The 25,480-nt window shown below is 46.5% G+C and overlaps 2 protein-coding genes and 1 long non-coding RNA gene across 52 annotated transcripts in view; 2 read left to right on the top strand and 1 right to left on the bottom strand.

The window, feature by feature from the left end:
* The window catches only part of FRAS1 (Fraser extracellular matrix complex subunit 1), a 160,385-nt gene extending 146,674 nt beyond the window's left edge, over positions 1 to 13,711 (top strand). The window contains exons 63-73 of the mRNA XM_071744117.1: positions 475 to 707; positions 1,063 to 1,223; positions 2,095 to 2,309; positions 3,871 to 4,021; positions 4,931 to 5,038; positions 5,198 to 5,357; positions 10,600 to 10,716; positions 11,142 to 11,308; positions 11,618 to 11,823; positions 12,034 to 12,180; positions 12,642 to 13,711. Of these exons, the coding sequence (XP_071600218.1) occupies positions 475 to 707; positions 1,063 to 1,223; positions 2,095 to 2,309; positions 3,871 to 4,021; positions 4,931 to 5,038; positions 5,198 to 5,357; positions 10,600 to 10,716; positions 11,142 to 11,308; positions 11,618 to 11,823; positions 12,034 to 12,180; positions 12,642 to 13,226 (2,250 nt within the window). The 3' untranslated portion in view covers positions 13,227 to 13,711. The remainder of the gene's footprint in view (positions 1 to 474; positions 708 to 1,062; positions 1,224 to 2,094; positions 2,310 to 3,870; positions 4,022 to 4,930; positions 5,039 to 5,197; positions 5,358 to 10,599; positions 10,717 to 11,141; positions 11,309 to 11,617; positions 11,824 to 12,033; positions 12,181 to 12,641) is intronic.
* A 1,278-nt stretch (positions 13,712 to 14,989) lies between these two features.
* LOC139796229 (uncharacterized) overlaps positions 14,990 to 25,480 on the top strand; it is a 45,695-nt gene continuing 35,204 nt past the window's right edge. The window contains exons 1-2 of the long non-coding RNA XR_011725898.1: positions 14,990 to 15,158; positions 16,482 to 16,580. This is a non-coding gene — a long non-coding RNA (uncharacterized lncRNA). The remainder of the gene's footprint in view (positions 15,159 to 16,481; positions 16,581 to 25,480) is intronic.
* The window catches only part of ANK2 (ankyrin 2), a 301,049-nt gene continuing 293,503 nt past the window's right edge, over positions 17,935 to 25,480 (bottom strand). For 28 of the 50 annotated variants that reach the window (XM_071744061.1, XM_071744113.1, XM_071744105.1 and 25 more), the window contains 5 exons: positions 25,106 to 25,189; positions 23,775 to 23,939; positions 22,930 to 23,112; positions 21,758 to 21,849; positions 17,935 to 20,386 (listed from right to left, as the gene is read on the bottom strand). In XM_071744061.1, coding sequence (XP_071600162.1) covers positions 20,203 to 20,386; positions 21,758 to 21,849; positions 22,930 to 23,112; positions 23,775 to 23,939; positions 25,106 to 25,189 — 708 coding nt within the window. In that variant the 3' untranslated portion in view covers positions 17,935 to 20,202. The remainder of the gene's footprint in view (positions 20,387 to 21,757; positions 21,850 to 22,929; positions 23,113 to 23,774; positions 23,940 to 25,105; positions 25,190 to 25,480) is intronic. The other 22 variants (XM_071744070.1, XM_071744078.1, XM_071744086.1 and 19 more) reach the window with 2 other exon arrangements.

The following is a 25,480-nucleotide window of genomic DNA, read 5'->3' as shown; positions in this document are numbered from 1 at the left end:
GGTTTGGGAATTGGCCCGAGACATGCAGGGGCTCCATTAGGGGTTATTATTTTGTCTTTTGGCTTCAGAAAGTTTTTAGCACTGTTCTTCACCAAGCTACGACCACCACTTTGCTGTTGATGTGGGAGTAGCTGGGAGCACTTGGACACTTCAGTAACTCCCTGGTGGCAGGAGACCAATGGGGCCTGGCAGATCTAAACAGCCCCAAGCTCCCTTTTCCCCTTCCTTCAGTTCAGGGGCTCAGAAGCTGTAAAGCACCCAACAGACTCAGGCATCTACTGCCACAGAGGTGACAAGACACCCATCATGTGCCCAGGTGGCCGAGGAGATATTGTCCCACATGTGCTCCTAGTTGGTGTTTGCCTCCGTGCTGCCTCAGAACACCAAGACAAAGAGATTTTGCTGCAGGGTGAGATGTTGCAGTGCTGGTGCCTTGTCCTCACGTGCAGGTTTCTCCCTCCTGGTTCCCTGCAGGTGCTGGACAGCATTTACTTCAGCAGGAGGTTCCACGTGCGCTGCGTGGCCAAGGCTGTGGACAGGGCTGGCCACGTGGGGACCCCCCTGAGGAGCAACGTGGTGACCATTGGCACAGACAGTGCCATCTGTCACACTCCTGTGGTGGCAGGGACAGCTCGAGGTTTCCAGGCACAGTCATTCATTGCCACCCTCAAATACTTGGATGTCAAGCACAAGGAGCACCCCAACAGGTATGAGCCTGGAGAAGGGGAGGGTGCAGACCTTCATCAGCCTCCCCCCCCCCCCGAGCTCCATGACTGGCTTGGGTCAGCAGGAGGAGAACATGAGTCTGAAGCCACATCTTTCCATGCAGTGTGACCTCTGGCACAGTGCTCAGGGTGGTGCTCACAGCCTCCTCCTCACACCTGCCCTTCTTGGGGAACTGGGGGTGGTGGGACAACCAAAAAGAATTTGTGCAGGCAGGAAAATCTGACCAAATCTAAGTATCAGGCTGGCACTGATGCTGCTTTGGGGGGGTACCACATGAGGCTCCCCCATCTGCCAGGGCTGCTTTTTTTCAGCTGTCTAATCCACTGTTTGTTCCAGAATCCACATCTCAGTGCAGATCCCCCATCAGGATGGCATGCTGCCCCTCATCTCCACCCTGCCCCTCCACAATCTCCATTTCCTCCTCTCTGAGTCCATCTACAGACACCAGCATGTCTGCTCAAACCTGGTCACCATCAGAGACCTCAGAGGCATCTCTGGTAAGTTTTAAAGCCAACTTTTGCTTTCTGAACTTGAGGGTAGGAAGAAGTCAATAAATCAATCCAGATTTATCTTCCTGCAGGCAATCTTGATTCTTTGTAAGTACTAATTAACATTCCTGTACTAACAGCAGCAGAGTCACCCCATTGAAGACGAGATGCCAGGCATGGGAATGTTTAAAAGATGTTTGAGGAGGTTGTTGTAGGTTCAGATGGTGATTTTCTGCTTTTCAAACCTGTCTTGTGATATCCATGGGGTTACAGAGGGGTCCACAGGGAGGGAATGGCTGTGCCTGGATCCCTGAGGTCTCCCACTTGGCAGCAAGCAGCAATAAAGGCAAAGCAACTGCTGAAATAAATGGCAGAGCAAAAAAAAAAAAAGGCAGTTTGTGTCTCTGCTACACAGAGCAATGGGGCCCATGTTGGTTCCATGGTGAGCAGGGGGTTGTTGTGATCACAAAACTATTTAGGTGAGAAAAGACCTTCAAGGTAATAAAGTCCAACCATTAAATCCAGCCCTATCAGATCCACCACTAAACCAAGTCCCTCACTGTGACATTTAGACATACTGTTCATTCTGGTGATTTCATACTCAAGCTGTTTGGCATTTCTTCAAGTTTCATTTCAGCCTTCAATGACTAGAATCACACCTTTGGTTTTTAGGATTCTTTCCCCATTCCTATAACCTTTTGCCCTGTGAAGCCCCGTGTATATTCACTTGGCCCTCTAGGATAACAAAGGAACCCTAAATTAACCCCTGATCAAATAAAAGCCACTGACATGATTTGAGGGTGACAAAGGGACCTCAGTCCATGGCCTCAAGCTCTTTCCAGCCTGGAATGATGAGTGTCCTGATGTCTCTTCACCCCAGAGGCAGGGTTTCTGGATGAAGTGACCTATGACAGCATCGCCCTCGGCCCTGGCTACGACCGCCCCTACCAGTTTGACCCAGTGGTGAGAGAGCCCAAGACCATCCAGCTCTACAAACACCTCAACCTGAAGAGCTGCATCTGGACTTTCGATGCTTATTATGACATGACTGAATTAATTGATGTCTGTGGAGGCTCTGTCACTGCTGACTTCCAGGTGAGATGCCACAGCCAGAACTCTGCCACCTAATCCTCCGCAGTTCTTAGGCAAAACTTCACTGTGTGTTCATGGGTGGTTTCTAGGTGTGTTTGCTGCTCTGCTCTGTACAGCTGGAACATCTTTTTTTCCCTCTTTTTGCCTCGAAAAGAGTCACCATGTGGATTTTGATTAGATGTTAGGAAAAAGTTCTTTCCCATGAGGGCAGTGGAACCATGGCCCAGGTTGCCCAGGGAGGGGGTTGAGGCCTCATCCCTGGAGATGTTCAAGGTGAGGCTTGAGGAGGCTCTGAGCAACCTGATCTGGGTGAGGGTGTCCCTGATACTGCAGGGGTTGGACTGGCTGACCCTGAAAGGCCCCTTCCAACCCAAACCATTCTGTCATTCTATGTTTTGTGAAAAGCATTTATTTATTTAGGTTGGGGTAACATAGGTTTTATTCTCAAAATCTTCAGAGTAGCAGGAATATATCTTTTTTTCAATATGAGGATGTACTGGAAAACAAAAACATTCTCACCTGTGCTCTATTCTTTTCCTGTGTTCTTTGAGCCAAGAACAGAGCAGTTCACACTCTGCAATGGAGCAAGGTCATGGGAATTTTAAAGCAGTTTCTCAATTAATGGACTGGCAGACCCACAGCCAGAAGTGTCCCTCTAGGAAACAGCAGCTTTCACTACTAGAAGTGCCTCACTGCCCTCTCCTGGATGGCTCCCACATGTGCATCTCACTCATTATCTCATCTGCCTCAGACTCTTGTAATAAATTCCCAGTCTGAATGCTACAGCCAGCTTAGTCTCTTTTAATTCCTTCCAGTCTGGAATACTTCATTAGCTTTCCTTTTAGAGCTCCAATTATTTGCACAAATCCAGAGAAGCTCCTTATGCTGAACAGCTGCATGGTTTGCTACGTGGAGACTGGCACTGACCAGTCTGGAATGTCTCTGTCAGGTGGAGCAGCTGGGCTCTGCAGATAATAAATGGTGTTTGTACAGTCCTGCAGAGAGGGCCAGGCCTCAGCAGGGAGAAATTTTTATTTTTAATTCATGGCATTGGAAACTGAGGGGGTTTGAGTTGAAGTTGTGGCCACAGCTGCTTTTGTACCATGACACTTTAGCACTTAGCCTGGTTTAAAATGCAGCTTTGTCTTGATTACTTACATGTAAAAGGAAAAAAACCCCTCAAGCAGTCATCTCTTAGTTAATTGCACAGGTTTTGTAGTATGTGAGGAGCATGTAACCACTCTGTGCTTGACTGCTTTTCCCCCACAGTCCATTATTATTTTTCAAATGGCTGTTCAGCAGTAGCTTTTTATGCAAATCAGCTGCTGTTTGCCAGTAGCACTCAGTCTTCATGGAGCAGTGACATTATTGTGCTTTAGGAAAACTTCATGCCCACCTTGTCCCCCCTGTGTTTAGGACATCCATGGTCCCCAACTAAAAATCAGTCTTCTGTGGGAGGTTCTTTTTGCAGGGCAGAAGGTAAATGCCATGAGCGTGGTGGGTCTTGTGCCAGGTTCTTTTCTTTGGAAGGTGCATAACCACCTTGTTTGGGTTTTATTGGCAGGTCAGGGACTCTGCTCAGTCCTTCCTGACAGTCCACGTCCCACTCTACGTGTCCTATATCTACGTGACAGCACCCAGAGGTTGGGCTTCCCTTGAGCACCACACAGAGATGGAATTCTCCTTTTTCTATGATACTGTTCTCTGGAGGACAGGTAGGTCTGAGCCATTCAAAGGGGTACAGGAGAACAAGGTTGTTCTTGGGGATTTTTTTAAAATCTTTTTTTTGTTGGGGGTTTAGTTTCTGTGCTGCCACCACAGCCCTGAGCAGGGGTGGCACTTCCTGAAGTAAAGGGCTTGTAGGCTGCATTTGTGTAGCTCAATGAGGGGACTTGCTGCCCCCCAGCCTCTCCCTATTGATGGGAACATTGTCCCTAAGCCCCTCAGCTGCAGGAAAAGACCTCCCTTGTCATCAGGGCCCTAAATAATTTCTGTCTTCTGCTGGTTGTTACATCCAATACCCAACATAGAATCAGAGAAAAATTTGGGTTGGAAGGGACCTCTCCAGGTCACCCAGTCCAACCCCTGCAGTATCAGGGACACCCTCACCCAGATCAGGTTGCTCAGAGCCTCCTCAAGCCTCACCTTGAACATCTCCAGGGATAAGGCCTCAACCTGTGCCATTGTTCCACTGCTGCTGCTGCTCAGGGGGCTATGAGGGACAGGCAAGTGCTTCCCCTTGGATTTTATTGTGCTGGAGGTGACAATAAGAGGAGAGAGGGGAGAGGAGGTAGAGGAGGGACTCACAGAGCTTTGCTCCTGAAGGCACACTCAAGAATTAAGGCCGTGAGTACCCAAAAACTATGATCTTCAACTTCTTACACAAAATAAGCTACATTCCCAGGCAAATCATAGTGGGGAGCTCAGTATTTTTACCTCCTTGATGCTTGAGTGAGTCTTAGGTGGCACAGGTGGATAATGGAAGAGATCCATCGATTGCTGCCTCACTGAAGGATGATCCCAATTAAACCATGGCTCCCAGGAGCTCTCTCAAATACACCTGGGGCCCACCTGGGGACCTGTGTGGCCTCCCCAGTGACTTCTGTCCTTGCTGCTCCCTGCAGGGATTCAGACAGAGAGTGTTCTCTCAGCCCGGCTGCAGATCATCAGGATCTACATCCGTGAGGATGGCCGGCTGGTCATTGAGTTCAAAACTCAGGCCAAGTTCAGAGGTGAGAGCTTCAGTCCTGACCAGAGGATCTGTTCTGCCAACACAGGTAGCAGAACAAGTCCCTCTTCCCATGAGGAGTCCCTCTGTGCTGAGCTATGCAGCATGGAGTCTCCTCACCCCATCCTCTGCCTGATCTGTCACTTCCTTGTCCTCACCCCAGGGCTTTTCGTGATGGAGCACCACAGCCTGCCAGATGTCAAGTCTTTTTTGATGACCCCAGACCACCTGGGAGGGATTGAATTTGACCTGCAGCTTCTGTGGAGTGCTCAGACTTTTGACTCTCCTTACCAGCTCTGGAGAGCAACCAGCTCCTATAACAGGTAAGCACTGGGGCAGTTTCAAAACCATGGAGTGGTCAGGAGCCAGCCTGGTTTGAGGGAAGGGAGCTGCTGCTAGTGCTGCAAACTCTCCTCTGCTGACTCTCTAAGTAGGGTGGGAAATCTCCTCATAAATGCCTTTTTTAGCAGTTAAACCAATGGGTAGGTAGACACCAGAGGTGATGATGTATTCCAGTTAAAAGCAGGATTTCATGTCCACAACGTGGTCAGTCGATCAATAGTGCTGCTTTGGGGGAGGCAGCTGTGTTAAGATCTTGGAAAACCCAGCTCACTTTTATTATTAAATTGTCTTTAATTATTATTATTTATTATTAAAATATGTCTTTTATTATTAAATATGTCTGTGACTTTATTCCTACAGTCTGCTCTTGCAGGCAGGGTCACATGAAACACCACCAGGGTCACATTTGTCCCTCCTGCGACTGCTGGAGGGCAAGGGGAGGGGGGTCCTACTATCCCCTGGCTCCTGCCTCCTGATTGATGCTAATGAGAAACTGGTGGATTTGGGGCAAAAGCATCAGCTGGGTTGCCGCACGAAGGACGGGGAAACAGTTTGATGCAAACTAACTCCGTTTATTCGTACTCTTACACACAGTTATATACCTTATTCTTATCTCGCATAACACATGGAATTACCTGATTGATTAGTTACAGTTAGCATGTTACTACGCGATTAGTTACATAGTAGGGAGATAACAACCTCTGTTTTACACCACTCATCTGTTTTTCAGGAGATCTTGCAAGCAAGGGAGTCTGCAGAAAGTCCCGTGCTTATCCAGCATGCCCGGGGCTAGGTTCACTCCATGGTTTGAGTGATAACCAGCCTGTCTCCATCAATTGTTCTGTGCTATCAATACATGCTGCCTTTATTCCTACATCTCCCCCCTTCTGTTGCACAAGAAAAATTTTAGAAACAGTTCTATCAAATATTCGCTGGATACATTGAAAAAGACAAGGCAATAACAAAAGCAAAATCAGAATTACAAACCCAGTATAACAAAGAATTTTAACAAAAGATAAAAGCCATCCTGTAAGTCCCATATCATGAAGCCAGGTTGTGAAAGCATCGCCGAGAGGGTTTATTTGTTGCTGAATCTTCTGTGTGTGACGCTTCAACTGCATGATGCTTGCGTGGATGCTGTCACTATGATCAGAGAGATTCATACAGCACATGCCTTCAAACTCCTGACAGCCATGACCCTGGGCTAACAATAAAAAATCTATAGCAGCACGATTTTGCAATAAAGTGTGTCGCAAACTATTTTGATCCACTAAAAGATTATCTAAAATTTCAGTAGTAATATTTGCTTGCTTTTCAGCCCAACATGCTAATCTAGCGAGGTTAGTAAGCGCGTTTCCTGCGGCAGCACCAGGAATAAAAAGAGCTAAAGCAGTTCTAGCAGCTACATTTAAAAGCTTAACATTATCATCACACTGTGGTGTGAGGCCTAGACTTCTTGCATTACGAGCATGATATATAGGGTTAACTATCTGCCTTAATTCAGCATAGCGAGGAGCAAAAAGGGTTAATGAGCCTAGATAGCAAGGTCCACCTACTGCATTATGTGGAATGCCTTGCCAGGCCCTATCACCGCAGATCAGAAACACTGTGGGGGGCAAAGCCTTAGCAGTTTTTCTAACCCAAATAAGTTTAATGTTAGCTTTTGGGTTATGTGTAGTCCCTATCACCGGCATTGGCTTAGACCCATTGTACCCACAATATCCTGATCCCAGTCTATAATCTCCAGACGTAGGACTGATGTCCGGCCAGGTATCAGGGTATGGTCTAGCAGCATACTTAGGACCAAAGACTATACAAGTAGGTGTCCAGTTTCCTGATACATTGCCGACTGCCTGGGACCCCAATAGATTTAATTCTTGTGGATCCCAGGGGAGTGACTTTGTCAGCCCCAAAATCAGTTCTGCTGAACAATTTCCAAGTGAAGGGCTTGCTTCGCAAGATCCAGTTGAAAAGTCAGCAAACAGAGAAACATTAAAACCTGAGAGACCTGATATGCATAATAAAGAAGGCGTGTTGCCGTTTGTTGATAAGATCAGTCAGTGCTCTGAGCAGATTATACAGTTGCAAGTTGGAAATTTCTCTGAGCACTGAAGCTTCTGCTCGGAGAACAATACCTGCTACATAAGCCGAGTCTGTAATAATATTAAAAGGTTGGTTATTGAAAAGAGAAAAAGCTCTAGTCACAGCTGCTAATTCAACAAGCTGAGGAGAACCTGGGTGGAAGGTGATATCAGATTGCCAATCCTTGGTTTCAGGGTCTCTCCATACAACTACAGCTTTATGAGAGGCACCTGAACCATCTGTAAACACAGTAATTGCTTGTAAAGGAACTTCACTTCTCTTTGGAACTTCTGCAAGAGAAAAGGACAAGCGAAAGAGTTTATGCGGAGGAAAATGATTTGAAAATTGTCCCGTGAAGTCCTGTACGGCAATCTGAAAAGGAAGTGAATTCTGTAGGAGAAAAGAAAGATACAATTCAGTAACAGGCATATAAATTGTAGAGAAAGATTTGCTGGAAAGAGTTAACAGTCGCTCTCTGGCTTTCATAATGATTTGAGAAAACATCTCTGGCCGCTGTAAAATAGTTTTAGAGGATTGATTGGGCAGGAAAATCCACTCTAGAATCAACAATGGATCTGTAAGCGTGGTGTCCCACTGAAAAATCATGCCACAATATTTTACACCATCCTCTAAAATTATTAATTGAAAGAATAAATTAGGGTCCCACCGAGAAGCTTGCCTCTGTTCGATGGCTCTGCAAACTCTTTGTAATGCTGATTCCGCAGAGGGTGTTAAGTGTCTAGGAGCCAGTAAATCTGCGTCTCCTTTAAGAAGATCAAATAAAGGAGCCAATTCAGAATTTGAAATACCCAAAAGGGGTCGCAACCAATTAATAGATCCCAAAAGTTTTTGAGCATCGTGCCGTGTGGCTATCTGAGTATTAATCGATAGCATTTGCGGAATTATGGAATGATTAGTAATTTTCCACCCTAGATAATTCCAGGGGGCCTGTTTTTGAATTTTTTCTGGTGAAACTTTCAAACCTGCCTGATCGATGGCAGTTAACACAGATTCTATTGCTTTTTGTAACTCACCCTCAGCGGCAGCAGCAATTAACAGGTCATCCATATAATGATACAATATTACAGTTGGAAATTCAAGACGTACTGGGGCCAATATTTTGGCCACATACCACTGGCAAATTGTGGGGCTATTTTTCATGCCCTGAGGTAAAACCGTCCAATGGTAGCGTTTGAGAGGTGCTCCCATGTTAATGCTAGGCACAGAAAAGGCAAATTTAGGTGCATCATCAGGATGTAAAGGAATATCAAAAAAGCAATCTTTTAAATCAATAACAATCAAATTCCATTCCCGCGGGATCATTGTTGGTGAGGGGAGACCTGGTTGTAACGCTCCCATTGGCTCCATAACATCATTAACTTTTCGTAAATCATGCAATAATCTCCAACCACCTGATTTTTTCTTAATTACAAAAATAGGAGTATTCCACGGACTGAAAGTTGGGACTATATGTCCCTTTTTTAATTGAATTTGTAGCAATTGTTCTAGGGCGTTAAGTTTTTCTTCTGATAAGAGCCACTGGTTCACCCACACTGGATCCTGTGTTTTCCAGGTTAATTGTGGGATTTCACGCCCCTCTACAGTGACCCTTGTTAAAAACCCGTTTCCAAATGTAATCCCCATTGTGACAAAACATCCCTTCCCCACAGATTCAATGGCACTGGCAATACAAAAGGTCTAATACTAGCTACCCTGCTCTCTGGACCAATGATTTGAATAATATCTTCACTCTGATAACTGTTACCAATTCCCCCTATTCCTGCTAATGGCTGTGCAGTGCGAATTAATTTCCACTGGCTCGGCCACTTAGCTTGGGAGATTACGGTAACATCGGCGCCTGTGTCAATAAGACCTGTTAACACAACTTGTTGACACCCGTTTGTAAGTTTACATTGTTTCAATGGTCTGTCCTTTGAGATCGCATGTGTCCAGTAGATTTGCGGGCAGCCTGTAGATCCGAAAGCACCTTGCCGCGTGGCATCGCGTATGGATCGTGATCATCAGGAAACAGATCTGGCTCTCCCCCCGGATCGAAAAGATCGGACTCGAACGGATCGTCGTTCGGCAAATCCGGGCTGGTTACTTTGGCTACAGTTCTGACAGGGGGGGCGTCTTTCTGCGCTCTTCCCTCTGGTAGCGGAGGGGCGCTGGGAACTGCAGAAGCGGCAGGAGTGTCTGCTCGTCCCGATTCCCGCGCTTTAACCCCTTCAAATACTGTTCGCCAGGAAAAAAGGAGTTTGATCGCTTCCTGATCCCCTCGCGTGCTCAGGTCCCATAAACGGACCCCTGCTTTATCCCACAGTTCAGATTTAAAGATAGTAACAGCAGTAACATCTGGGAATTTATCACGAACCCATTTTAACATGAGCTTAAGTTCATGATCCGAGATTTCTTTCTGTTGCTTAAGCAACAGTTCTCTCATAAGTTTATAAACGTCCTTTTCTTCATGGGAACTCTGACTACCCATATCAACGTTTCTCCGATCTCACCTGCCAATCGCGAGGAGGTGCAAAATGGGGTGGCCACCCACTTCCAGGCTTCCTTTCAGCCTATCCAACGTTATCGGAGACTGCGGCCGGATGCTTCTTTCAGCAACTTCTACCCGGCGTTACGTCGAGTTCCCCGGCGTCACGTCCAGCATCACGTCGGGGTCACCATTTGCCGCACGAAGGACGGGGAAACAGTTTGATGCAAACTAACTCCGTTTATTCGTACTCTTACACACAGTTATATACCTTATTCTTATCTCGCATAACACATGGAATTACCTGATTGATTAGTTACAGTTAGCATGTTACTACGCGATTAGTTACATAGTAGGGAGATAACAACCTCTGTTTTACACCACTCATCTGTTTTTCAGGAGATCTTGCAAGCAAGGGAGTCTGTAGAAAGTCCCGTGCTTATCTAGCATACTTGTAAGCAAGGGGGTCTGCATCTGCAGAAAGTCCCGTGCTTATCCAGCATGCCCGGGGCTAGGTTCACTCCATGGTTTGAGTGATAACCAGCCTGTCTCCATCAATTGTTCTGTGCTATCAATACATGCTGCCTTTATTCCTACACTGGGTGAACAGCCTGGAGTGTTGTTTGGTGACCAGGGTGTCTCCTGTCTGTTCTTAGGAAGGACTACTCTGGAGAGTACACCATCTTCTTAATCCCCTGTACTGTGCAGCCCACACAGCCTTGGATAGAGCCTGGAGACAAACCCCTGCCCTGCACAGCCCACGCTCCTGAGAGGTGAGGAGTCCCTCTCATCACTGCAGCTGGATTGATCTGGATGTTATTTATTGCTCTTTAGCTCATATTTAGCTATTTTAGCCCATTTGGGTTGTTGGGGGGGTCCCAGCAGGCGCATGGCTTGCTACAGCAGTAGTAGGAAGGGGAAAGGAGTGTGGGGAGGAACCTTCCCTTTGGCGTGTGGTGGGAAACCAAATCAGACCTGTTGGGGAGAGGCTCCAAATGGTGAGGCAGAGCCCTGCACCCTTACTGGGAAACTGAGGGGCAGCCTTGGGTTGAAAACCACCATTATATGGTCTGCTGGACTTACAAATAGTAAAGCTGGAGGGAAGAAAGGTGAAGCAGACCATGTAGGTCACCGGTTGGTAACTTCAGATCTGTCCAGATTAAACCTCCTTTTTTTTTTTTTTCTCTCCCAACTTTAGATTTTTGATCCCAATTGCCTTCCAGCAGACCAACCGCCCCGTGCCTGTTGTCTACTCCCTCAACACAGAGTTCCAGCTCTGTAACAATGAGAAGGTGTTTCTGATGGACCCCACCAAATCCGAAATGTCCCTGGCAGAGATGGATTACAAAGGGGCTTTTTCAAAGGGTAAGGTTTGTTTTCTTTTTCCTTTCCTCTTCTGCTGGTACCTGAGGCTTCTGCCTTCACAACTTTTAATTCCTCTGCAAAGAGAAAAGGTAAAACCCAGGTTTGGGTTTGCCTCTTTTGCAGCCATAAGTGGCATTTGGAGCATGTTGCAGCCCTGTAGCAGTGTGACAAGACTGTGCTGCTGTCATCTTCACCCACAAAAATCCAACCCCTTCCAGACTCAGGGCTGTGCACTGTTGGGTGCATTTGTCTCTTCTTGAGTTGAAATGAAAGATTTAACCCAACTGTTTGAATTCCCAACCTCCTCAGGGCAAATCCTCTACGGCCGTGTGCTCTGGAACCCTGAACAAAACCTGAATATTGCTTACAAACTGCAGCTGGAAAAAGTCTACCTGTGTACAGGCCGGGATGGCTACGTGCCTTTCTTTGACCCAACGGGCACTGTCTACAATGAGGGGCCCCAGTATGGTTGTATCCAACCCAACAAGCACCTAAAACACCGATTCCTCCTCTTGGTAAGTTGTTCTGCTTTCTACAAAACTATTGTTGAGTATTGTGTGGGGGTTAAAGGGAGGAGAAGTGAAATGTGGAGCTTTATTTGGGCAGGCAGGTGCAAACCGTGAAGGCAAGATCAGGTTTTTTGCAGTCTTTACCCACGAGTTTTTCTTAGTCTAAACAAAAATGACAGCATGCACTCCTCCTCCTAACACCTCTCTGATTTCCAGGACCGGAACCAGCCAGAAGTGACAGATAAATATTTCCATGATGTGCCTTTTGATGCCCACTTTGCTTCCGAGCTGTCGGATTTCCACTCCGTGAGCAGCATGCCCGGAGTCGACGGATTCACTCTCAAGGTGGATGCTCTCTACAAGGTACCTACCAAGAGTTTTGGTGGCCCAAAACTCACCTTTCTGCCCAGAATTTCCCAAATACTTGATGAATTGTGGACTCTGGTCCTGATAGTGCCTTGATTGTATAATAAAATAACAGTGGAGCCAGTTAAGAAGCAAAATCCAGCGCAGAAAATGGAGACGAGGAATTTATTCTAGTGACTAAGGTGGGGTTTTTTTGGTCAGAGTGCTCAGAAAAGCAGGTCTTTAAAAACATACTATGTTTTAATGTTGTATAATAATATTATTAATTCCTGAATTAATTATTGACAAAGATAGACAAGACCAAGCTGAGCTTTTATTTTTTTATTATTTGCACGAGTCAAGAAACCGGACTTAAAAAAAAAAAATGCCACCAGTTCTTCTCTTACAAAAAACAAACCCCACTGGCTCTAAAAGCCATAGCTTAAAATTTCCTGTGGGAATCTTTTTCCACCTTGCAGGTGGAAGCTGGACACCAGTGGTACCTTCAAGTCATCTACGTGATCGGCCCCGAGAGCATGGCAGGGCCCCGGGTGCAGCGATCCCTGGCTCAGCGCTGGAAGCGCGGCCGCAGGGACTTGGTGGACAGCGAGGGGAGGCTGATGCTGGATGACTCCTTGATCTATGACAACGAGGGTGACCAGGTCAAGAATGGCACCAACATGAAGTCCCTGATCCTGGAGAGGGAGGAAGCCGCCCTGGCAGCCTCCTTAGCTCAAGCTGGAGCCTCCCTGGGGAGCGCGGTGGCGGCCGTCACCCTCCTGCTCCTGGTGCTTTTGGGTGTTTGCCTCCTGGCCAGGAAGTGTGGAAAGCTGAGGAGGAAGCAAGAGGCTGCCAGAGCCCCCCCAGAGGAGCATCCCCTCAACACCAAGGTGGAGCTGCCCAGGGGTGTGGGGAAGGGGCTGGACAGCAGGTACTGCACCGTGAGGAACGTGAATATTTTGAGGGAAACGGGGAGCGCCGGCGAGGGGAAGGGCAGGAAGGTGAAGCAGGTGAACTTGGAAGTCAAAGTCCACAGCAATCTGCACGAAGGGACAGAGGTTTAATAATGGAGCTTCGTTTGGTTTGGTAAAGAGCTTTTTATAAATTGTAGCGTTTAAAAAAAAAAACAAAAAATCAAAAAATCTGAAAAGGAAAAGCTGAGAAAAGTTATGCTGATATTTTTATACTCTTGTGAGGAGGAGTGGCTGTAGCTCACCTCTGCCTCTGTGGGAGCCAGGCCAGGCAGAAGATGCAGTTCTCCACCCATTCCTTCACCATGATCCCTGGGGAGCCCAGCACCTCCCCAGGTGGTGCAGAGAGGAGGGACAGGACCACGGCTGGACATCCCAGGGACATTGTCCCCCTCAGTGCAGAGGGGTGGCTCTGTGTCACCCAGAGCAGCCCAGCCTGGGGGGTCTGCTCCTTACCTCGCTGGGGAATAAAGCAAGAGAAGCAACATCTTGTTTTAATAAGGCAAGCTGCCTTGGGGTGCTTCTGAAAACAAGGCAAAACCTGACAGAAAACCAAACTACAAACCTGGTGCTCAGTATTTGGGGATTTGGGGGGGTGGGGGTGCATTTTGGGGCAGTGTTGGCTGTGGGGGAGGGGTTGGCAGGGATGGGGTGTCAACTCTGCAGTCTCACCAAGTAAAGTTTGATGACAAACCTGACCCAGAGTGTGCCTGGGGTCTCCTTGTCCTGTGTCTCCTGGGGACTGGGGGGTGGGAGGTTTGCTGTGACCTCCTGGGGGGGACAAGCTGTGGGAGCTGGTGGGTCAGCTCTGAGATACCTTTTCCTCCAGCTCTTGGCAGCCCCTGCTCAGTGCAGCAGACCTGGGTTACAGTAATAATGTTGATACTGTAACATTATATAAAAAGCAATATTTTATATATAAATTTTTATATTCTGTATCTAAAAATCCTTTTTATAAATGTTTTTTTAAAAGTTTTGTAGTCAAAAGCTGTGTAACTGCAGAATGGGAAATTAGAAAGCAAAAGACCCTGCTTGCCTTTCAGCACTGAAAAGAGACTTTTGCCACGTTGTAAATAAATTGGGAAGCTTCAGCTCCTCCAAACTGGAAGTGCTGGATAAGCAGTGGGACAAAGCTGGAAGTTGGGGGAGCTTGGAGCACCGGGTTGGCACAAGTTGGTCCCGATTTCTGCCCTCCAGTTTACAGTTACCTGTGTGGGGGACAGGTTTAAACCAGTCCCTGGCACAATCTGGATATCATAATTTAATACTAAATAATTACTAACCAATTACCTATTTTTAAAATCGAATTATTTTTATGGCCATTGTACTAATAGGGAAGGACTCACAGAGGGTGTTGGGGGACAGAACAGTGCTTCACCCCCCTGAGCCTATCTCCTGCACCCCCCCAGTACCCAGCTGGGTCTGCAGTACTGAGCCAAAGGCTTTAGGACGCCCGAACCCCTTCCCCGGGCCCGTGCGGGGTGTCCAAATGGGACCGGGAGCCTCGGGTGGTGCTTAGGAGCTGCCCCAAGGTACCCCTGTGAGGACGGGGGTGCCGGTTCGGGCCCTCGGGGCTTCATTGAGCCCCCCGGTACCGCGGTCTCTGCTCAGCCTCAGCACCGGTTTCACGGCCTCGACTCGGGGTTCGGCCGGGACCGGGTTCCACTCCGCGCTGCCTTTCCCGGGCCCCACTTGGGGCCCCGGTCCGGCCGGTGCCGCCCCCGGTACCAGAAAGGAACGAGGAGCAGCCGACGGGGCCCAAATCGGTTCGGTTCGGTTCGGATCGCACCCGCGCGCACCTGAGCCGGGCCCCGCCCCGCGCGCTGTGTCCTTCATCACGCGCACCTGAGCGGGGCCCCGCCCTGAGCACGCGCTGCCTCACAGCGCCTCAGAGCGGCGGCGGCACCGAGAGCGGGTGGAACCGTTACTGGTACCGGTACCGGCGGGATCCAGCTCTCGGGATGAGGAGCTGCGGCGCTGAAACGGCTCGGAGGCATCTTGTGAGGCTGTGCGGAGCCCGGGGAGGTGAGCTCGGGTTGGGGTTGGGTCGGTACCGGGCCTTGCGGGCGCGTGGTGCCGGCGAGGCGGTCCTGGTTCGTGTTTGCCCCTCCCCAGGCGGGTCCCGGGCCCAAGGACTGCAACCGGGTCTGGTTTTACCTCAGCCCGGCCTCGCCGCTCGCCTCCCGGCAGCAGGAGCCGCGCTCCGGATAGTGGCGGGAACCGGCGGCCAGGCCTGGGGGGCTCAAACCCGGTGCTGCGGGTGGACCCCCACACACAGGAAGCCCCAGAGCCCCCCAAAGGAAAAGCTTCACCCCACCTTGGGTTTGGGGGTGCTCACGTTTGGGCTCACGGTCCCAGAAATGCATGAATCTGCCCGAGAGGGAGGAGGAATGGTAATCAGCTCTTAAAATGCCTCTTAGGAAACTCCAGCTGGGAGTGGGAGCACAATTTGCCCAACAACCCCACCCCAGGTGCGGGTCATTTGTCATTAGCCAGGGAGGGGCCACACCTGTGGGAGTGGCTGGGAGGCAGAGAGGGGGGAAAAAGAAAAAAAAGTGGGAAAAAATAATTAAAAAAAATCCTAACCCAACGCCAGAAATAAAACCCAGATTAATAAAAGAGAAAAAAAAGTGATAAAACATATGAGGGATAAAAGGAAAAGGAGAAAAAAGTGGAAAAACTTTTTAAAAAGAGAAAAAAAATGAGAGAAAAAAAAAGTCTAAAAGAGCATTAAAATAATAAAAATGGAAAAAATAGAAGTGCAAGAGAAGAGAAATGGGGAGCAGAGCCACCTGCCCCACCTCATTGGCAGCCAGTGGTAGGGGAAAAGCCAAAGAAGCAGCAAAACTACCCCCCAGTGCCTGAAAAACAAAGAAACAAGCACAAAGTTCCCAAAGAAAAAAGCAGTAGGGACTCACAGAGTCATGGAGTTATGTTGTGGTGGATGGCTAATTTTTCCAAAGGCTCCATCACCTGCTCTGCTGGGTGCCCAGGCTTGGAACATCCCTGGATTAATTCTGAGCAATCCCTTCACCTGGGGCAGCACAAGAGAGTGGTGTGATCTGCACAGGGTACACACAAATCCCTCTGAAATGGGATTTCTTTCACCACCCTTCCCATTTATAGCAAAAAATACCTCACCAAACAACCCCAAAAACCACAGAAAACATCCCAGGAAATTCAAGAGCAGCAGGGCAGGTTTTGTGGCTGTGGAGACAAACAAGATGTGTTTGAGGGAGTCCCTGGGGGGGGTGGGGGTAGCAGCTGTGAGAGCATGTGAGTGTTTGTACAGGATAAAACTAAAGGGGAATCGTGCCTCATGGTGCTGTCTCATTTCTTCTTCTCCAGGCTGTCCTGCTTATCCCTGAGAAAGGAATTATCTTCTCCACTGTTCCCAGTGATAGGACAAGAGGAGATGGGGGTCAAGCTCCGCCAGGGGAGGTTCAGGTTGGATTTTAGGAAAAAAAAAAAAAATTTCTTCAAAGAATGCTGAAACATTGTCACAGGCTGCCTAGGGAGGTGGTGGAGGAGGCACCATGCCCGGAGGTGTTCAAAAGAGGGGTAGCTGAGGTGCTACAGTAGATGGTTTTGTGGTTAGGGGGTTGCAGGTAGGACAGTTGGACTTGATCTTAAAGGTCTTTTCCTATGGAAGGACCACCAGCCCCAGCAGTGCAGCTGTGGAGTTGGTTTGGGGTTTTTTTCCCTTTCTTTTCTTGCTTTCTGGGGTACAGAAAGCAAGGTTCCTTCAGCAACCCCCACCCCACTGTGCCATTATGTCTTCTCCCCCCAAAACCCCAGGGCATGCTGTGTGGAAAGGCAGTTTCTGTGTTTGCCAAAAGTGCGGTAATTGCTCCATGTGTGGGTCTGACAGGGCCCAAAGGGCCTTTGGGATTCCTGATGGCCCAGGTGGGACTTTGGGGCTGTTTCCCCCATACTGGTGATGCAAGGGGGCAGCCATGGCTAAGGAAGGAAGGGATGGCAATGCTGCTTGGACAAATAAATGTAAATATTCCCTCAGTGCTCCAGTATCCTTATTGAGATGTTTTGCCTGGCTGGTGCCGTGCCTGCCTCTGGGAAGAGTTCTGCCTGTGTGTGTCTGTAGGGAAAGAAAATGCCTTGGACTTGAAGTTCTAGAATCTGGAACGAGGGGTGGGGAGTTTCTTGTACTACTGAAGTATTTGACTTCAAAACTTTGTGGGGGTTTTGGTGTGGTTTTTTTAATTTTCTGTTAAGCCCCATGGATTCGTTACATTCTCGTGGCTCTTGAACAGTCCCCTCTGGCCTGTGAAAGGATCAGCCAGGTTTTACACTTTGCATGCAGACCTGGGGGTAGTAAAGTAATATGAAGTCTTTTCTGCTAAGGGTTGGGATTTTGGTGTTTATTATTACTAATTGCTCAGACTTGCTGATTAGCTCAGCTTTTTGTATGACTTCTCCCTTGTCCTCGTCGTCTTGTCTGGAGCCAAGACCAAACTGGTCTCCTGGCCATCTGGGGGTGTTTCCTTCTCAGTTTAGTTGGGTTTTTGTTTTTATTAATTTAATCCTATTATTCTGAGAGCTCCAGCCACGCAGTTGTGTTGACATAAGATTGATTTTAAAGAAATCTGTATCTTACTGGTATAAGGGCTGACATCAATCAGTGATGAATAGCAGAATTAAAACCAGAAAACCCCCCCAAAACATATCTGCATGTCTGAGGGAGGTGGGTACAGAGGAATTATAATGAAAATTGAGCTAAGGTACCCAAATGGGTGCTGTTCCTTTTTGTGCTGCACTGGCAGTAAAAGAGAGTGAGCCACGATTTCTACATTTAACACTTGTACATTTTTATTTAGTTAAATCAGCCATTGTACACATTGCAGCTATGTATTGTTAGTGTTGTATTTTTTTTTTTTTTAATTTTTAACTAATACATGCCCTCATAGATATATTCAATTAGTGTTATCACCATGGGAACAAGATGCTGAGTCGTCAACTTAAAATTCACTTCTTCTCACAGTATTCAAGTTCTTGGATAACACAGCAAAAAAATCAAAATAAGAGGTGAATAACCATTATGTTGTTACACAGAACATCATCTGCACCGCAAAGAACACAACAGAAATGCATTTCTTTAGAGCCCCATCCTTGAAGATCATCCTGTGCTGTCTCTGATGAGAAGAAAGCCATGATGTGTGGTGAAATGTTTCCTCATGGGTCTCATTCGGTTTGGCTGCCAAAACACTTTTGTTTGGTTATTTCTTGTTGTGTTATTGGTTGGTTTTTTTTTAATCCTGCCTACAAAAAGTTATCAGCCTGGCACTCTGGGCTGCTTCACCTGCAGGAAGCCAGAACATCTGGAGATGTTGTCATGCTTTTGGCATCGTTACCTTAATGAGGATGTGCCCTTCTTCTGAGCACTGAGTGAGTTAAAAAAAAATAATAACAAACCACCTGGTAATTGTAGAAGGCCAGAAAAGCCTGGGGAAAAGTATTTGTTCTAGAGGAGAGGATTTGTTCTACTCTGGTCTTGATAATGCTATTTAAAAAAAAAAAAAATCAAAGAGCTGTTTAAAAACACTCGGTTAGTGTGCCTGTGTGTGTAGGTGTCCACTACATATGCTGAAACACTACTGCCCTCCCTCCATTAAATATTAAGGTATAGAACACCCAAAATGTCAGATCTCTATGTTCCCTTTTTTGGAAAATAAAAGTGCAGACATGCTATCATGGTTTGCAGAGGGTTGGTTTAGAAATATATATATATTATATATATAGATAGATAACAAAATATGAACAGAAACTGGCTTCCAAGGATTGTGAGCACTTTCTCTTTAAAAAACACTTGATTGGAAGATAAAAACTGCTCGCTCAGTGCTAAGAGGGCTGACAAGCTGGCATGGTTAGAGGAGGGGTTGGTTTTGACCTTCAAATGCCACATGCATGTATCGGATAAGAGGCAATCTCGAGAAAACACGGTGAATTAATTATTCTCCTGGGATAGTGGGGTAAGTCTTTTCTCCCATAGTTATCTACAGTGCAGTGGCCAGCGGGAAGTACCACCAATAAGACAGTGTGGTTTGCTAAGCAGTGATGGAAACAGGAAAACTACTGGAGTTATAATTATTTAATACACCCTGCCACATGTCCAGATCTAAAAGGTTTTAATATCGTATGCAAATGTGCCATAGATATAGCTGCTAGCAAGTCGGGTACCTAATTGGGTATTCTTTTTTTTAATTATAATTTTCCTTTTTTTTTTTCCTTTTTTTTTTTTTTTTTTTTTTTTTTCCTTTTTTCTGGCAATCTGTAAGTGGCTGTCCAAAGGTCTTTTGAAGTGCTAATGGCCAGAGTCAGCTGTTTCACTTTTGTGAGAGCAGCTGCATTTCCAGGTTTTGAGCCTGACTCTTAGAGCCTTTAACCATAACAGATCCCTAAGCTGGAAGTCTTACAGGTGCAGGAGCTCTGCAGTGCTTCCTCCTCAGTCTGTCTGCATTTGCAGTCGATTGTGTTCAGGTTGTTTTATGAATTTGCTGTTCAGCAGTGTCAACAGACCTTGAAATCCAGGATGCAAACTGTTAGCCACGGGCAAGCGTGTTTCCTGGAAGTCCCCATACTCTTGCTATATATACAGTTTGCACGTCAGCTCCCTTGTGCATGGTGCCTGTACAACAGTCACTTGAAGAAGAGGTCTGTCGATGAAGTTTGGGCTTGACAAACGTGGGTTCATGAAGCTGGTGCAGAAGCAAAGGAGCAGCAAGAAGTGGCGATGCTGACAGATTCCCAGTAGAGCACAAAGACAACAATTGGGTGGATAAATCATCCTGAATGAAGGACGCTATCTTTGGTCACAAATTAGCTTAACAGGGTTAAAAAAAGAACCAAAAACCCCAAAACCCGAAATCAAATGGGGGGTGGGGATGAAGGGGGTGGTGGTAGTGGTAAGAAATTAATTCACTGCATCTGCACAAATAGAAATGGCAGTGTCTTCCAGTGATCATTATGTAGGTAATAACGTCCACACCTAGAGGAGATGAATGCTGCATACGAGATGGATGGGGATGTGGTGGTGCTGAGGGGTGGCAGCTTCTCACTTCGCCTCCTGTTTCCAGTCCTCTTTGCAGAAGTGTCTAAGAAGCTGCTGGAGGTCATGTTGGAGGTCATCTGGTGGTAGTGCTTCTGGTGTGCCTTCCAGCTCTTCTATGTGAACGTGTTTTCCGTACCGATCCTTCATCACAGTCCTCTTCTGCGTGCTGGCTTTATTTAGTGTTGTCCTAAAATAAAACAAATCAGAAAACTCTTTAAAAGCCCACGAGTTCCTGAAGGTTGGACATTAGGTTGGATATTAGAATTTCTTTATGGAGAGGGTGATCAGACATTGGGATGGGCTGCCCAGGGAAGGGGTGGATTCTCCATCCCTGGAGCTATTTCAAAAGAGCCTGGATGTGGCACTCAGTGCCATGGGCTGGGAACTGCAGCGGGAGTGGATCAAGGGTTGGACTTGATGAGCTCTGAGGTCCCTTCCAACCCAGCCAATTCTATGATTCTATGATTCTAAGGCTTTAAAAAAATGCTTCTTACAAGCTGCAGTTTTAAGGCTTTTTCAATGAAAATGAGATCTGTGGCTGGCAGAGAGCTCTGATATCATTCTGCAATCTGAATGCAATACACAGCAGCACAGCATTAGCTGCTTTCACCAGGTAAACTAAAAGCAATTAATCTTCTGGATGCTGATTAAGTGTACAGTTTTAGATGCCCAACAAAAACATGCTGTAACACACAGACATGCAACATCTCTTGAAATCCACACAAGACACACAGTTTGCTGAATTTAAGTCAGAGCATTGCACAGAGTTGTGTTGTACAACAGTAATTTAGGCTGGTTAATTCTTGCATGCTTGCTTCTGAACAGGTCTTACTACTGTGAAATGACATTAGTGGTAATCCAGTGTCCTAAACTGTTCTGTTAATTGCTCTCTTACTTCACTGGAACTATCCTGCTGAGCCAGGACATTAACCCTCACTCAGCCCCATCCTGATCTTTTTGGTCAGTGTTCTTGAGAGAGGACCATGGGAAGCTGAGCACACCTGAAAATGCCTGTGTGCTCAGCCAGGAATAACTTCATTTTTATCAGGCAGCTGACACTTCTTACAACCTGAATGGCTAAAAGGTCCCTTGGATGGAGCACTTTGAAGAGTTCAAGTTATCAAATCATCACAGAGTCAACTGGTATGAGAAAAAAAAATAACCTTAATTAATGTTAACTGTTACTCTTCTATGGCTTTCTGTGAAATCAGCCAGGCCAGGGGCAGCCATACCCCTTTGGTCTGGCCCTAGTTAGGATGAGGTGAACTTTCCTCCTGTGGTGCACTGTGTTCCATTTGGGTCAGAACCAGCCTTGCCAACAGACCAGAGCCCTGGCTGCTGCTGAGCAGCCCTCACACAGCATCAGTACCTTCTCTGTTTTCCCCAGTACCTGTACCACAATGTTAGTAGCAATCTTTAGTACTTTTGCAAATACAGGTGTAGATGCTGCTGACTTCAGACACACTTCACTTCTTTCACTTCAGACACAAATCCACTCCTTCATTGTGAGTTTGTTAATGCTTTTCTAGCAACAGTTCACTGACATGCCAAGCCAAACCTTTTAATAACTGATCCATCCTCTTTCATGATTTCATTCTCTACTAAAGTGGGGAGCTGGACTGTCACTTGGTTACCAGTATAGCTCAAAGCCTCAAATTAAAACATAAACTTCAAATTAAAACAAAAACTAAGAACCTGGGACAGAAGGCAATTGCTATTCATACCTTAAGACTTTATATTAACCTGAATTCTGAGAAAATGAGGACTAGCCAAGAGAAGCATCTGCCTGCCATTGGCATCCTTTCAAATGTTCCTCAAATGAGTGTGTCCAGAGCAGAGCCACTGAAATGCTCAGAAGGCTGAGCACCTCCCTGGGAAGCCAGGCTGAAGGACTGAGGTTGTTCAGCCAGGAGGAGGCTCCCAGGTGAGCTCAGAGCAACCTTCCAATATCTGAAGGGGCTATAAGAAAGCTGGGGGAGGGGGCTTTGGACACAGGGGTGGAGTGAGAGGACAAGGGACAATGGTTTCAGACTTGAAGAGGGGAGATTTAGGTTGGACATTAAGAATTCTTTAATTTGAGGGTGCTGAGCCCCTGGCCCAGATTTCCCAGAGAAGCTGTGGCTGCCCCATCCCTGGCAGTGTCCAAGTCCAGGTTGGATGGGGCTTGGAGCAACCTGGGCTGGTGGGAGGTGTCCCTGCCCATGCAGGGGGTTGGGATTGGATGAGCTTTAAGGTCCTTTCCAACCCAAACCATTCTGTGATTCTGTGTACAGACTGGTTTAAGTTTCTTGAATAGGAATTTCACTTTACTGACAATTGTACTGAAGCAAGGTGCCAATTAGTTGGGTGGCTCTTCCTTTCAAGGACAAATACATCTGTTTCCCCAGAGAGCAGACTTAACTGTATCAGTTCCTAAAATCACCCCCACACTGTGTAAGACATAAATGTCTTAACAGTAACCAGAGTTAGGATTTATAACAACTTAAAGCTTCTGTGGGGTTTTTTTTTAGAATCTTAAAATGCTTCACAGCTCATTCTGTAATGGTAACTTCCCCCATACACACACTCATCCTCCAATCCTTTTATAGCCTGGTGGAGTATAACAGCAAAGATTTACACTCAGTAGTTGAGTCCAATGCTCCACCAACAAACCTTTCAGCAGAATGGAATTTGTCCCCAGGTATGTTGTGACACTTGTTTTAATATTTATATTTAAAAGGCATTTTTTACCTCTTCAAAGTCCTCTTTGGCTGACGGAAGATCAGTAGCTAGGCTAGAGTCCCCCAGGTGTTTCTCCATCCTCTCTCCTTGCACTACAGTGGTCTTTATCACTTTGCTGACCTTCCGGCCTTCCACTGGTTCTGACTGGAATTTGGAGGCACTGGGCAATGCTGCAGGTTCAGAAAGGGTCACCTGCAAGGTTAGAAAGCAGAAGTTACAGAACCACAGATTGTTCTGGTTGGAAAACACCTTTAAGACCATCGAGTCCAACTACAACCTAACTACTAACCATAAACCTATTTCCAGTGCTTAAGCCATGTACCCTCAGCACCACATCTACACAGCTTCTGAGCACCTCCAGGGGTGGTGATTCAACCACCTCCCTGGGCAACCTTTGCCAGTGTTTCATTACCCTCTCAGTGAAGAAATTGCTTCTAACATTTAACCTAAACTTCCCCTACCTCAGCTGGAGGCCATTTCCAAGTTACCTGGGTATGAGTTAACCTAGTGGTTACTAATACAGCTTTTTGGTTACTCTGCCATTCTTTCTTAATTGTTGCCACAGAGAACAAGAACATAGCAAGTGCCTCCTTTTCTTTGTGCCTTTGTGAAAACAGTGAGTGTACATTTTACTCCCTGACACTGTGAGATATGTGTCAGTTCAGCCAGCAGGAACAGCCCTGGGGAGTTGATTCTGCTGAGCAGCTTCGTGCTGGCAGGGTGAAAAGTGCAGCAAGAAACCAGTCTGCAGTGTCACTCAGACCTGCATGATGTAGGCACGAGTCAGAGGCAGTGACTGAGTACACTGCTGGTGTGCTGCTGCTTTGTGCCCCTGCAAGGGAAAGAGGTCTCACCTCTCTCTGTTCACTCTCAGTCTTCAGCACAACCCTTTTTACAACTTTGGAATAGCCATCTCCTTCTTCCATGGTGATGGGATTTTGGGGTGCTCCTTGCATCACCACTTCCTCTTTTTCTGTGCCCTCTGGAGAAACGTATCTCCGAATGATCTTTCTGGTGACCTGCAGGAACAGAACAGAGCTTTGTCTCAAAAGAATTAACAGCAACACATTCCTCCTTGTTCTCTAAGTATTTTCTACTCAAAGGCTGTTTTTTCCTGCATAGACAAACCTTCTGTAGGTTGTATGTAGAGCCATCTATGTGATGGCTTAGTCCTCACACACACTCACATGTACCTGTAGTAAAGCTGCAAGCTGGTGCATTCCCCCTACTTAGGTGAGCACTCCATTAACTCCCTTCACAAGTGGCCAGAACATAGGTACTGGAATGATTCTCTAAAGCCTTTGTTATTTTTAGGAAAGGAGGTATAGTATTTCAGAGAAAACATAACCACACAACTGCTAAAAAACACTTTCAAACTGTCTTTTTCAAAAATGTTTCTGAAAGTAAGAGATCAGCAACTTGGCTACCAAATGCTTGGAACTGGATTCATGGAGGGACTTGGATATCGTGTTGTAACATTGATGGTACCAACCACTGCTGAACTAGTAAGCTAAATTTAACCTACTCAAGACTAATCTGGTGCTTAAACTTTCTAGGCATTGACAAGCCAAACAAAGAGGAGCAGAGAGAACTGCAGGGTTCAAGAGGGGATAAGTTTATCAGGAGGAATGGGCTGTTTATTTTAATATGAATTCTAACAGCTTCCAGAGGCACACTGTCCAGCTGAGGGCTTGTGATGTTTTGTTGGGAGACAGAAGATGGAGCTTGTCCACAGCAGAATTCAGCCAAGTCCTAGAACAATTCTCTGAGCACTGAACACAGAAGTTCCTCTTCCACTTACGTGCTCTGAAGAATTTGCTTTTATAAGCATGGTCTGAGAATGCTTATTTTCTGAGGCCATCACACAAATAAGTACTTTCTGTATTCTTTGTGCCATAAAAACTGAACTGTATTTAGAGATACAGAAGTTTAGAAACCTTCGCAGCCCAATGGAGATTCTGAAGATTTAGAGTTTGGATTGACTCTTATAGGCTGAGCCCTCAATTAGCTTTGTTAATACAAGCAAATATGATCTTAGGGAAAACTGGTGGTGTGGGATTTTTTATGTGCTCTGCTCTTAAAAATCAGGCTGCTTCACAAGAGAAAAATTAGCATGTATGTGTATGTATTTATCCTTCCTTCTAAAGCTCTGTAAGAAGGCATCAAGGGGCACAACTGACAATACCTTCTTTACCACTGTGTGGCCATGTTCATCTGTATATTGCTCTTCTGTGACTGTTTCTGGTGGCATTTCAGGCATACTATCAGCCTGTGTGGCAAAGAACAAAGTTTTATGAAGCAAGGCCTTCATGTAGGTGACTTCAAATAAGCAACTCTAAGATTGGTTAATTGGTTAAAGAATGAAAAAAGAAAAAAGAAGACGGAGAAATGTTAGAAAACCATTGTTCTGCAAATTAATACTTAGAAAATCATGCAAAGAAAAGTTACACCACAACGGACAGGGAATAGATGTTAGTTGCTTGTGTTGTCTATGAGGCTGAGAAGTCCTCATCCTCCTCCTCCTGCTTGAGGCATCTCATGGCATTCAGAGTTAGCAGTG

This window comes from Heliangelus exortis, chromosome 4 (genome assembly GCF_036169615.1).
Source record: "Heliangelus exortis chromosome 4, bHelExo1.hap1, whole genome shotgun sequence".
Classification (NCBI taxonomy): domain Eukaryota; kingdom Metazoa; phylum Chordata; class Aves; order Apodiformes; family Trochilidae; genus Heliangelus; species Heliangelus exortis.
Note: the sequence above shows the minus strand (reverse complement) of the source record. Positions and strands in the feature narration are given on the sequence as shown.